Source organism: Cheilinus undulatus, linkage group 15 (genome assembly GCF_018320785.1).
Source record: "Cheilinus undulatus linkage group 15, ASM1832078v1, whole genome shotgun sequence".
Lineage (NCBI taxonomy): Eukaryota > Metazoa > Chordata > Actinopteri > Labriformes > Labridae > Cheilinus > Cheilinus undulatus.
The window spans coordinates 47,454,856-47,467,445 of NC_054879.1; the positions used below are offsets into that span (position 1 = coordinate 47,454,856).

General features: G+C 36.7%; 1 protein-coding gene across 1 annotated transcript; it reads left to right on the plus strand.

Moving 5' to 3' along the window:
* The first annotated feature begins 1,649 nt into the window (after positions 1–1,649).
* Positions 1,650–10,751, plus strand: ercc1 (excision repair cross-complementation group 1). Its single transcript, XM_041807436.1, has 9 exons — positions 1,650–1,826; positions 2,018–2,386; positions 4,042–4,145; positions 4,508–4,607; positions 5,804–5,880; positions 8,390–8,489; positions 8,609–8,680; positions 10,304–10,372; positions 10,460–10,751. Exons 1-9 carry the CDS (start codon positions 1,767–1,769, stop codon positions 10,520–10,522), a joined length of 1,014 nt encoding a protein of 337 aa, XP_041663370.1. The 5' UTR covers positions 1,650–1,766; the 3' UTR covers positions 10,523–10,751.
* The last annotated feature ends 1,839 nt before the right edge of the window (positions 10,752–12,590 follow it).

A 12,590-nucleotide genomic window follows, 5' to 3' on the forward strand; every position in this document is an offset into this window, starting at 1 on the left:
CCACTTGGTGGCTGAGTTGCTGTCGTTCCCAATGGCTTCCACTTTGTTCTAATACCACTGACAGTTGACTGTGGAATATCCAGGAGCCAGGAAATTTCACCACTGGACTTGTTGCACAGGTGGCATCCTATCACAGTACCACGCTGGAATTCACTGAGCTCCTGAGAGCGAGCCATTCTTTCACTGATGTTTGTAGAAACAGTCTGCATGCCTAGGTGATGATTTTATACACCTGTGGACATGGAAGTGATTGGATCACCTGATTTACATTATTTGGATGGGTGAGTGAATACTTTTGGCAATGTAGTGTAGCTCATCACTTCTTTCATGTTGCCATCATTTTCTCATGTTTAAACATGAAAACAGATCAGAGTCTGTCAACAGCTTACATATAATAAATCTCTTCTCTGAATCAGCTGTTAGGTGGGCCAAATGAGAGGATTAAAAACTGTATGGAGCAGAATCACTGCGTAAACTGCTCTTGCACTATACTTGATCACTCAGATCAGTGTTACTTAACCCTGCTCAACCCAAGAGCCAAATTGTTGAAAATACATTTGCAAGAACCAAAATCTAAGTGGTGAAAAGAGGCAATTAAAATACGTTAAAAGTGAGCAAAAAGCTGCTTTAAATGGGTGAAAAGTGGCAAAAAGGCGACAAAAGGGCAAAAAAAAAAGTCAAAAAGCAAGATAGGAACGTGATTTCTATTTTGCCTTTAAAAGTGTCACATTTGGAGATTTTTATGTGGAAGATAGAAATACAAATGTAAACAACTGGGCTAAATTAAGCTTTTTTGGTTAACCAGGACATTTTTTTTTTATTTTGGTTAGTTTGAAATCAAAATTCAAAATTTTAGTATTGGTAAAACTCTATAGGATATAATATAGTTGATAAACACCTGCTCCTGGCATCTGCCTCATCATCATTCCTGATGTTTGTGAAAAGGGACGATATCAGCAGACACTAATGTTTGGCCAGTGCATCCTTACCCGTTATAATTACAACCACATCTTTAAAAATCTCACAGCTATAACAGAAAATCAAATCATTCATTCTGTAATGTCCTGGTCTAGACGAGGAGAAAATCATGCAATTTTACCATACACCGCTAGATGGCACCATTTCCCCACTGGAAACCTGTGCAGTGAAACTTGACCGACATGAAAGAATCAGAGATTAATTTATGACTAGAAATCCCAGAGATACAGACGGATAGTATGATTGCATTTTATTTTAGGCATTCATTCCCAGCCTAAAATAAAATTCAGTCATGCTATCCCTGCCCATCGTGTAGATTTAGCCCATCTACTGCCTCTACCTGAGAGCTTAGAGAGGGTGCGCTCTTTTTTCACACCCAGCTGTCCAGGAATGATAGTAGTATTATTAGTTAGCATTTCGTGCTCACATTATACCTACTTTGTGGCCACAATTTAGTATTTTGTGACCATGAATTACTATTTTTGTCGCCATGAATTAGAATTTTGTGGCCACAATTTAGTATTTCGTGGCCATGAATTAGTATTTCTTGCGCATGTTGTAGCTATATTGTGGCCACAATTTAATTTTGTGGACCATGTCATGTCTGGGGCTCCGTAGACTAGGAATAAGGTGGACAGAAAAATGTGGGTGAAGGGAAGGCTTTTACTCTGAAGGGGGAACCGGAAGTCATAGTGTTGACGTTTCGAGCTCTACTAGCGCGAAGCTACAAAAACTCTCACTTGCCAGTGTTGTGTGCCTTCTCTAAAGCCCTTTGCCATTAAGAAGACATGAAGAAAAGATTTAACATTAACCTAGACGACACTGCTTTCACCAGAGAAAGAACACCGGTCTGTATTTGACGACAATTTACACCAAATCTCTGCTGCAGCTAGGCTTAGCGATGTAGCTAGCTCACTTTTTAGCATCGATCTACATTTCAATACTCTGCCATCCTAGAGATACCGAGGCAGGATTACTTGCCAAATAATGGGGTTTTCATGCTTCTATGATAACGTTTTTTCTTCTGATTGGGTTTCAGCCAAAGCCGCAGTTTCAGTCTTTATTCAAAAGTGGACAAAGCGCTTCATCATCATCATCATCATCAGGAAACCCTGCTCCTGAACCTGCGGATAAGCCCCTGTCATACGCAGACTATATCGTCCAGAGTAAACGTGATGTCGCTGCTCCATCCAGAGAGCCCAGGGCTGAAGGTGCTGATGCTCCTCTAAAACTAAAGGAGTTGGAGCCAGGAGGCTGTGCTAAGGTGACAGAAAGCAGACCTGTTAAAGAGACACAGGAGGCTGGGACAGACCAAAAAGAAGGGAACCAGCCCGGGTCAGACCCAGGCCTCAGCACTGGTCCAAAACCAGTGGGGTCTGGTAGCAGCATCATCGTCAGTCCTCGACAGGTATGCATCATTTAGATCAGGGGTTCTCAACCTTTCCAGCCTGTGACCGCCAAAATAAAGGTGCCAGAGACCGGGGACCCCCACTGGACCTGAAGGTGGTTGAACAGCCAGGAACATTCAGGAATAGTCATGTGGAGACAAGGCTGTCCATAAAGGAGAGCTTTCCGGGGCCCACCCAAACTGGGGGCCAGCAAAGTCATGGTCCATTGTAAAGTTTAGCTGTGGTATTTTATATTTAACCTGAAGAATAACCACTTTTATCAAAGAAGCAAATTTTGATTCATTTGTGTAGAAAGTAGCCCTAAAAATGTAAATCTTTTTGTTGAAAACAGAATCAAAATACATTGACAATAGCTAAAATGGGTTAATAATGGCAAAAAATGGTGGGAAAGGTGGTGAAATTAGACTTTAAAAGTAGCAGAAATGGGTTAGCAATGCCAAAACTCAGATAAAAGTGGCCAAAAAAAAATGGCAAAAATAGGTTAAAGATGCATAAATGGGCATATTAGGTGGTAAACGGGGATTTAAACAAAGCTGAAATGGTGTTAAAGTGGCAAAAATAGGTGGAAATTTGGTGAAATCGGATGAAAGTTTTTATAAACTGGCAAAAAAGGGTTAGCTGAGGCAGAAATAATCAGAAACTGGCAAGAATAGGCATATCAAATTGTGAAATGTGTCTTAAAAAGTGGTAAAAGGGGTTAATAGTGGCAATAATGTGCCAACAGAGCCAACAATAGGCAGAGAGATGCAAGATTTGGTTTAGAAGTGGCAAAGACAGGCAGAAAAAGTGTTGGAAAGGGTTTAAAATAGACAAAAAAATGAGTTTTAAGTTGCAAAAATGTGTTAAAATTGATCAAATTGGTGGGAAAAGGTGATGAAAATGGGTTAAAATGTGGCAAAACCGGTGTAAGAGCCAACAGTGTAATTCTAAAAACAATTCCAAAGAAACTCAAATCAAATTCCCCAAAAAATTCAAATAAATTGATCAAATTTTCATGTAATTACCTAAAAATTTTAAAGCTAATTCCCCCAGAAATTTGAATCAAATTCCCCCAAATTTACAAATAAATGTTAAAAACTTCCATAAAAATACGTAAAATTTTCCAAAGAAATTCAAATCAAATTCCCAAAAATTTACAAATAAATTTATCAAATTTTCGAGAAGATATGTTAAATTTTCATAGCAACCCCCCCCCCCCCCAGGTTAAAATCAAATTACTAAAAATGTCAAAATAAATTTCTCAAATTTCCGCAAAAATATCTAAAAATTCTAAGCAGAGTTCCCCCCAATATTTAAATCAATCTAACAAAAATGTCATTGTGATTATTTTTTCCTTTATTGCAAATTTGATATGAATTGTAATGAATGGATTGATGATTGTATGGAAAAAGACAAAAATATACAAACAAAGGAAAGTAGGAACTTTTGTCAATTATTCTAGAAAATATTGGCACTTGAGTGTTTGCATTATGTGCAAACATTTTACCTCAAAAAATGTATTAAACGGGTATTTCAAAACATATTTCAGGTAAAGAAATATTGCACCCTCTGCGATTTGAAAATTGCAGTAGGTCACATTGCAGTTTAATCTACATTTGGATTTATTGCCCAGCCCTAGTAGGCACTGTGTTTGAATGTGTTTTTACTTTTTCAGAGGGGAAATCCGATTCTGAAGTTTGTGAGGAGTGTCCCATGGGAGTTTGGAGAAGTGGTACCAGACTACGTTTTAGGCTTGACAACTTGTGCTCTTTTCCTCAGGTGGGTTTTCTGACCAAAGAGAAGTTGTATGCTCATGCGTGCTGCTACAGATCCTTGAAAAGTCTTGTATGGTCTTAGATTGCAGATTTGATATTTAAAGCCATTAAAAAGCCTGATTTTTACCAGTGACATGCCTAAAAGTTCTCCATAATTAAGTGAATCCAGTATTGGATGTTCTAAATTTCCTACTGGAAGACCTCAGACCCCTCCCTGATTTTGTCCACTGTGATTTAATAAACTCAGTAATGAAACACTAGTCCAGTGCTCTCACATCTAGGCTACCAGTTTGCCCACTTATACTTAATTTTTTAAATAACTTTGTCTTTTTGCTCTCTTTTGTTCACATGTTTGTGGTTTTGTAGTCTGAGGTATCATAACCTCAATCCAAACTACATCCATGAACGTCTCAAACAGCTTGGGCAGACTTACACACTGCGAGTCTTACTGGTCCAAGTAGATGTGGTAAGTAAACCTGCTGCACAGTTAAACTCTTCTCTTTTTATGTCCAGCTTGTAAAAAACCTTAAAGGTATGAAAAGATATTCCTAATTTATCAGTTCATGAAAGTTTTATGGGGTTCCCACCAGAAATGCACCAATTGGAATATCTTTGACAAATCTTGTTTCCAATTTTTTTCCTCATCTGACCAGCAGCTAGGGCTGGGCAGTTAATCAACAATTAGATTAAATCTCAGTAGGGTCTGCCGCAATTTTCCAGTCACAGAAGGGGCAATATTTTTTTGACCTGAAATTTGTGTCAGAATAGCAGTTTTAAACTTTTTTGCAGTAGAGATGTTATGCATGACATATCATGCAATCATTCAAGTGCCATTTTTTTTAGAATCGTCTATTATAACTGTTCTTTTATCTTTTAAGGTAATTCATGAGCTTAAATTTCTGTGTGAGGTGACATAATGGAAAGATTTAAACGGCTGTTTGCCCTCTAGTTTGATGTAATGCTAAAAAATCAAATCAGAAAAATTCAGAAAGCTTCCTGCTTTTCTCTCTGCAGCTGAATTTTCCGCAAGTCCTGATGGAATCAGGAATTACAGACTCATACCTGTCTGTTTCTGTTTCTCACTGCCTCAGGGAGTAGTATTTGTGGTTTCAAATAAATTTGATCATCTTTTATTTCTGTTAATTATCTATTTTTGTCTGTAATATTTCCTGCAAAGAGATAGAGTTCCCACCAGGCCAGAAGTTGTAATAATATCCTCATACACTGAAGTTCTATCATATAGTTGTTCCTCTATAATCAAATAAAATGATGGGAACTGTTGGGATCAACCATATTTTAAAATGCTACACTCAGAGCTCAGATAGGGGATGTTGTGTTAACAAGGATGCGTTCTTTCCACAGTGTTAGATTTCACAAAATTGAAGCCTTTTCAAAGCACTGTGTCGTTGAGGGACTTCTGTCATGTCAGCTATCCATGCAGAACTTTTAATTTGTCAGTCTCGCCTCAGTGTAATTAGTTTCACTAAGGGGGGTGGGATTGAAGTCTGAAATGTTCAGCTGGAGGCAGTTGCAGCACTGCCTGTTGGAGAATACAAATCCCAAGCTCAAAAACAGGAAATCTCTTTGTGAAATAAATCCAATGATTGTTTTGCTGCTTTGATTGAGCACAGGATTTCTCTCTGACATTGCTTCTGTTTGCAGAAAGATCCTCATCATGCACTGAAGGAGCTGGCTCGCATCTGCGTCATGGCTGACTGCACGCTCATCCTGGCATGGAGGTAAGACCCCCCCAGATTCCTAAGGGCGCACTGTTACTGAACAATGAGTACCCTGCCTGGGCGCTTTGGGGCTAAAGTCCAGAACGTTTGACTAGTGTGAGGGCTCTATTCTACGCTTGGGCGGGGCATGCTTACCTGGCCCTGGCACGGAAGGACGAGGTGGGCCAAAGCACGGCTCGAATGCAAATGGACCTGGACATGGACCTGACATACAGGAGAGGTTTCAGGACAAGAGAAATCATTTTGGAAAATACTGATTTGCAATATTTACAAATTAAAATATCTCTAATGCACATTTTCTCCCATCTTTTTCCATTAAACCACTGATCATCAACTGAGGCCCCTGGCACATCATTAAACTCATAAAAGGAGTGAAAATAGATGTTCTTGGCTTTAAATGTCTGCAGTTGTTAAATCTGTTTTAGTTTGACTTAACATTTGATCATTCTTTATAGAAATGTACTTGCCAGCCATTATTAGTAAATATTTTTTTAAAAAGGGTTAAAGTTGGCAGAAATGTTGCAAAAATTGACAGATAAAATGGCGAAAAGAGGTTAGAGCAGTGATACTCAACGTGTTGCTCTTTTGTCTTAATCTGAAATGTTATTCCCCCAGAAAACCTTAAATTAAGGGAAACTTTAACCTCAGAAATTACCCATAACAAGTCATATTAATCGCTTTGTTATACAGTTAGCTTTAATTGTCAACTTTTAAATTTGTATATTTCCATTGCCCTTATTTGCAATTTTTCTCATTTTTAATCCATTTTTACTGCTTTCAGCCCACTTTTGTCACTTCTTTTTGCCCCTTTTTGCCCAGTTATTGACTCTTTTATCCTGCTTTTTCAATATTTGCATTTTTTCCCCGTATTTGCCATTTTTTACCCATTTAACCTGCCTTTTGCCATTAAATGACACTTTTTCCCAAAATTTTGCCACTCTTTGCTGCCATTTGCCAATTTTAGCGACTTTCTACTCATTTTTGTCATGTTATACCACTCGTTGACCATTTATGCCACCTGTAGCTCATTTTTTTGGTGACTTCTCACCCAACTTATCCCACTTTCTGCCCTTTTTTGCCACTTTTTCTCCCCCATTTTTGTCACTTTCCACCCAGTGGTTGGCATTTTATGCTGATTTTGCCCCTTTTCACCCTTTTTTGATTTGTCCCCATTTTACCCTCTTTAACTTATTTTTTATTGCCACTTTTACCCATTTTTGCCACTTTTCACCACTTAGATTGTGGCTCTTGCAAAGGTATTTTTCAACAGTTTGGCTCTTTGGTTGAGCAGGGTTGAGTAACACGGGGTTAGGGAGTGATAAAAATGGGTGTTAAGTGGCAAAATGGGTTACAGTGTGCCACAAAGGGATAAAAAATGGCAGGAAAAGTGGTGAAAATAAGTTAAAATACCACAAAAATTGGTAAAAGAGGCAAAAGGGGGGAAAGAAGTATCAAAGATGGGTTAAAATTAGCAAAAAAGTGCAAAAAGGTAACGAAAAGAGGTTAAAAAGTGGCAAAAACACAAGAAAAGTTGCAAAAATTGATAAGAGTGGCACAAAGGGGTTAAACATGCAGGAAAAGTGGTTTAAAAGGGGTTAAAGAGTGGCAGAAATTGGGTTACAGTATCAAAAAGGGACATACAATGTCAAAAAGCAGCAAAAAATGTGTGAAGGGGGCGAAAAAGGGGAGAACAGTGGAAAAAGGGTCAGAAAATATCAAAAATGGGTGAGAAATGACCAAAAAATGAGTTACAGGTGGCAAAAATGGTCCAAAAGTGGCAAAAATGTGGCAAAAAATGAGTATAAAGTGACTAAAATGGGGAAAAAAATAGGAAACAAGTGGTATTTAATGGCAAAAAATGGATGAAAAGTGGGGAAAAGGGGCAAAAATCGAAGAAATTGACAAAAAGAAGTGGCAAAAATTAGGAAGCAAGTGGTATTTAATGGTAAACGTTAGCTTAAATGGGTGAAAAGTGGCAACAATTGTTTAGAAGTGGCAAAAATTAAGGTGTATTCTTGGCAGAAACTCTGGGGGCCGGACTTTTATTATTTGAAAGTCCGGCCCCCAGAGTTTCTGCCAAGACTAAATCTGGCCCTTGTGTTAGTCTACTTGATGACCCCTGCATTAAAGGAAAGGAGAAGGTTAATATAATGCAATAAATAATTTAAATGAGTTAAATTTAGTGATATTGATGACCAAGAGGAACATCGTTAAAAGGACCAGCTGCAGAGCTCACATCAGGCAGCCGCTGCACGCTCGGTAAACTCTGTCCTAAAGAGAGAGGCTGACAGAGAGGGCAGGATTTTCCTAGAGAGGTGCAGAGAGACCTGTGCATTTAATTTGATTTTAACAAGTTAGAAAAAATTTAGCGCTGTGAAATACCTTGTTCTAACATTCATAATGACTAAAAAAGCTAGTTTTGTTTCTGCTAGTTCAGTACCTTTGGATCATGTAATTACCATGTAATACATATCAAATTTTTAATGCATTTTTAATGTTAATTTGACAGCCCAGAAGAGGCAGGACGCTACCTGGAAACGTACAAATCATATGAAAAGAAACCAGCAGATCTACTGAAGGAGCAGGTTGAAAAGGACTATCTGTCTAAGGTGTGTAAATTCACTCTTCTTGTAAGATTGTGAGGTCTTCTTCTATTTTGAATGTGAGAATTTTTCTACTAAGGTGTTTGTCAGAGTCTGCTGTGCTGATTTGAATATCTGGTTTCCAGGTAACAGATTGCCTGACCACTGTGAAGTCTGTAAACAAGACTGATGCCATTACCTTGCTGTCCACGTTCTCAGTAAGTAGAACTCGAACAAATGGATCAGGGGTGTCAAACTCAATCACAGCAGGGGCCGAATTCTGGATTCAGGTCTAACCTGAGGGCCTGAAAGGGTCAGCATTAAGCATAACTGTCATCCTCATTTTCACCAGTAATAAAATATGAAAAACCAGCTCTGATGATAAATCATTTGGAAATTCAAAAAAGTAAAAATGATAAGTTTTAAGGCTCAAATCTCAGATAAGAAATTCCAATTTATTAGTTCAAAAGATCAGAACACGATATTAGAAATAGAAAAAGAATGTTTTTAAAGAGCAAATATATGAGAAGAAAGTTGAAACCATGAATTTGAGAGGTCAAAATATGAGATGAAATTTGAAATTATGTGTTTAAAGTTAAAATATGACTTAAAATTTTAAATTGTGAGTCTGATAGGTTAAAATATGGGATTTAAAAGCCAAAATTAGAAGTTGAAAATGTCAAAATATGAGCTAGAATTCAAAATAACATTTTAAAAAGTTAGAAATATGACTTACTTTAAAACTGGGAGTCGAAAAGGTCAAAATATGATGGAAAAAGTAAAAATTATCAGTTCAAAAAGTCAAAATATGAGAAAAAATTTAAAATCATGGATTTAGAAGCCAAAATATGACTTAAAACTTTAAATTGTGAGTCTGATAGGTCAAAATATGGGATTAAAAAGCCAAAATTAGGAGATGAAAAAGTCAAAGTATGAGCTCGACTTCAAAATAATGATTTAAGAAGTTAAAAATATGACTTAATTGAAAACTGGTAGTCCAAAAGGTCAAAATATGATATAAAAAGTAAAAGTTATTGATTTAAAATGACAAAATATGAGAAAAAAATTTAAATATGTGTTTAAAAGTCAAAATATGACTTAAAATTTTAAATTGTGAGTCTGTTAGGTCAAAATATGGGATTAAAAGGCCAAAATTAGGAGATGAAAATGTCAAAATGATGACTTAAAAAGTTTAAAATATGAGTTAACTTTAAATTTGGGAGTCTAAAGGGTCAAAATATGATATCAAAAGTAAAAGTTATTAATTTAAATGTCAAAATATGAGAAAAAATTGAAATCATGAGTTAAAAAGGTCAAAATATGTCTTTGGGAATCTTAAAGATAAAAATGTGACATATAAAATCCAAGTTATGAGTTGAAAATATTAAAGTATGAATTGAAAAGTCAAAATTATAAGTTTGAGTCGTAAACTTGAGATGCAAAAGTGAAAATATGAAATAAAAACACAAGTTAATACCATTCCCCACATTCTTTTTTAGATTTTTATGGCTTAAAAAAATATTTTAAACAGTCAAATAGAAATTTACATTGTTATACTGGAGGAAATCTGTAGACCTCATACTGGTGGGCCAGTTAGAATACAAATCTGATATGATCTTGGGGGCCGGATATAATCGTTCCACTGGCCGGATTTGGCCCCCAGGCCTTGAGTTTGACACCCCTGAATAGATCCTCAGATAGTTTGTGCTTGCATATCTGTGTAAATGCATAGAGACTTCTACAGGCTGCTTGATAGTGCTCTCGAAATGAAAGAATATTATGCTTTCATTGTCCTTAGAGGGAATGATGTGGGATGATGAATGTCCTATTTTTGTGTGCAGTCCGTGGACAGAATCATCAGTGCATCTAAAGAAGACCTGGTTCTCTGTCCAGGCCTTGGGCCACAAAAAGTGAGTTAAAGTGCTGCATATGTGCACTATATGACTATACTGAATAAAACAATTCTTTATCTACCTTTATGATATTCTGTTTTCCAGGCCAGGCGGCTCTATGACGTGCTGCACAAGCCCTTCCTTAAATCCAAAACAAAAGACGGCTGAAACTTCACTCCAAGGCGGTGAAATTTACTAAATAAGGGTGGTCATCATGTTGATGATGAATTTCCAGTCGAAACACTCTTTGCGTACATGTGGCAGTTGAGGATTAGTTGGCTCATTTAAGACAAGAGCTCCTTCAGAGTGACACCACTGGGTCGTTTATTATATAATTATAATGATTTGTTTATTTTTTAATTTATTTTTGTATTAAAATAAACATTTGTGACTTGTATTAATGTTGCATGTGTCTTGTATTTTTTAAAGTTATTTCCTATAGAGAAAGCATTTTTTATGAGCTGTCATGTTACAGTACAGGGTTCCTTATCTACTGAGTAACAACTCAGTAAACATGCATTTGTATTTCAATAACCAACAGAAAGCTGTAAATATGAAAATATTCACTGAGGTTTAAGAAAATAGTAACTTTAACCCTCGGATCCTACTATTTCCATTTTGAGGACATTCATCATTTTTTTCATCATTATTCTGAGTTGATAGTCACATTTTTATAGATTGAGGCATAAAATTTGGCCAAAGTTATTATTTTTCTTCATATTAAAAAACAAAAAAGTGTTGCTCATAGAACTCTACTGACTCCAAATAGCTCCATCCATCCTTGTTTGTCCAAAATCTGGACAATAGACTCCCATTAAAAACTGTTTTTTGACTGTGTTTATGACACCAAAACAACATACAGCAACCTTTTCTCTGCAGTCACTCGATCACCAGGGCTCTAAATTTCACCATTCCACAGTGATCCAGCAGATAGTGCCAGCGCACTATTTTAACCCCTTCAGCAACACACATGCAGGACTTCTTCCATGGACTCAGAGTGTTTGAAGCACTATTTCATCCACTAAACATCGTGAGAAATAAATGAAATGATTGGTGCCACTAGATATGGATGTCTGAGAGTGGGCTACATGTGTAGGGAGAAGTTTGTGTGCTCCTACGTGTATGCTTGGGTGCGAGTCTGCGTCTATGTTTACAACCGGACATGCCATAAGTGGAGTGTTCACAGTCGAAAATGCTACTTCCGGGTTCTGCAGACTGGGACTAAGAAAGGGGGACATTTTGACAATTACAACTTTTCCCTCACTTCATAGCAAGTGGATGGACATGCATGAGGATGCACGGGTCCTTTCGATCAATAGGAGAGAATATATCACGTCTCAAATATGCAGTAAATTTATATATGCGCATAATTAGCGTAATCGCGGTCACATGTTGGTTGGAGGTGGAAATGCGCATGTTCGTGATTCATATCCTACATATTTCCTCTGATTTTTTATGCCTGTACATAAAATAAACCTTACATGAACAAATGCATTCGCTAGCATATGATTTGGTAGAGGAGGAGGCTCAAGGAAAGGATGGTGAAACTGGTGTGTTTTTGGCTCCGATAGACTCATCTGTTTAGCATGGACGCTATCTCACTGAACCACAGTCATAGGCATCGTGGACAATAACTGGAATAAAAAGGGTTTAACATTGAATTTATTTATTCATTTTTTTAGTGGTCAGGGTTGAAGTTGTTGAAGAGATTTGAAGCAGTGAAAGTAAAAAAAATTGAAAAAATGATTATTTTATAATAGTTTTCTGTATGTCTGTAATATGGACAAACAAGGACAGATGGAGCTAAAGAAAGGAATTTGTCACTGCAAAAACAATTTCAAAATCAATTTTACTGCTCATCAGTGACATGGCCCAGACTGTATTTATTGAAAAAAAGTTTTTTAAAATCTAGATCATTTTATGTGGGAGATGTTTTTTTTTTTTTTTTTTTTTTTTACCATAAAAAATAACAGTGACATGGTGTACATTAATTGGCATAAAAAGGGTGTAACATTGAATTTTTTATTTTTTTAGTGGTCAGGGTTGAAGTTGTTGAAAAGATTTGAAGCAGTGAAAGTAAAAAAAAAAGTTGAAAAATGATTATTTTATTAACTCTTATCTGCATGTCCGATTTCTGAACATACTGGTCTCAACCATGCTTAAAATGACAAGGGAGCGAGGGTTAAAGCAGTAGCAGCATTTCTTTTTCCCTCCTTTTTTTGAAAATCTGTTTTAC

Coding starts and splice junctions, on each gene's coding strand:
- ercc1 (XM_041807436.1), top strand. CDS start 1,767: ATGAAGAAAAGATTTAACATTAACCTAGACGACACTGCTTTCACCAGA. Junction 4,608..5,803: donor TACTGGTCCAAGTAGATGTG/GTAAGTAAACCT, acceptor TTCTGTTTGCAG/AAAGATCCTCATCATGCACT. Junction 10,373..10,459: donor CAGGCCTTGGGCCACAAAAA/GTGAGTTAAAGT, acceptor TCTGTTTTCCAG/GCCAGGCGGCTCTATGACGT.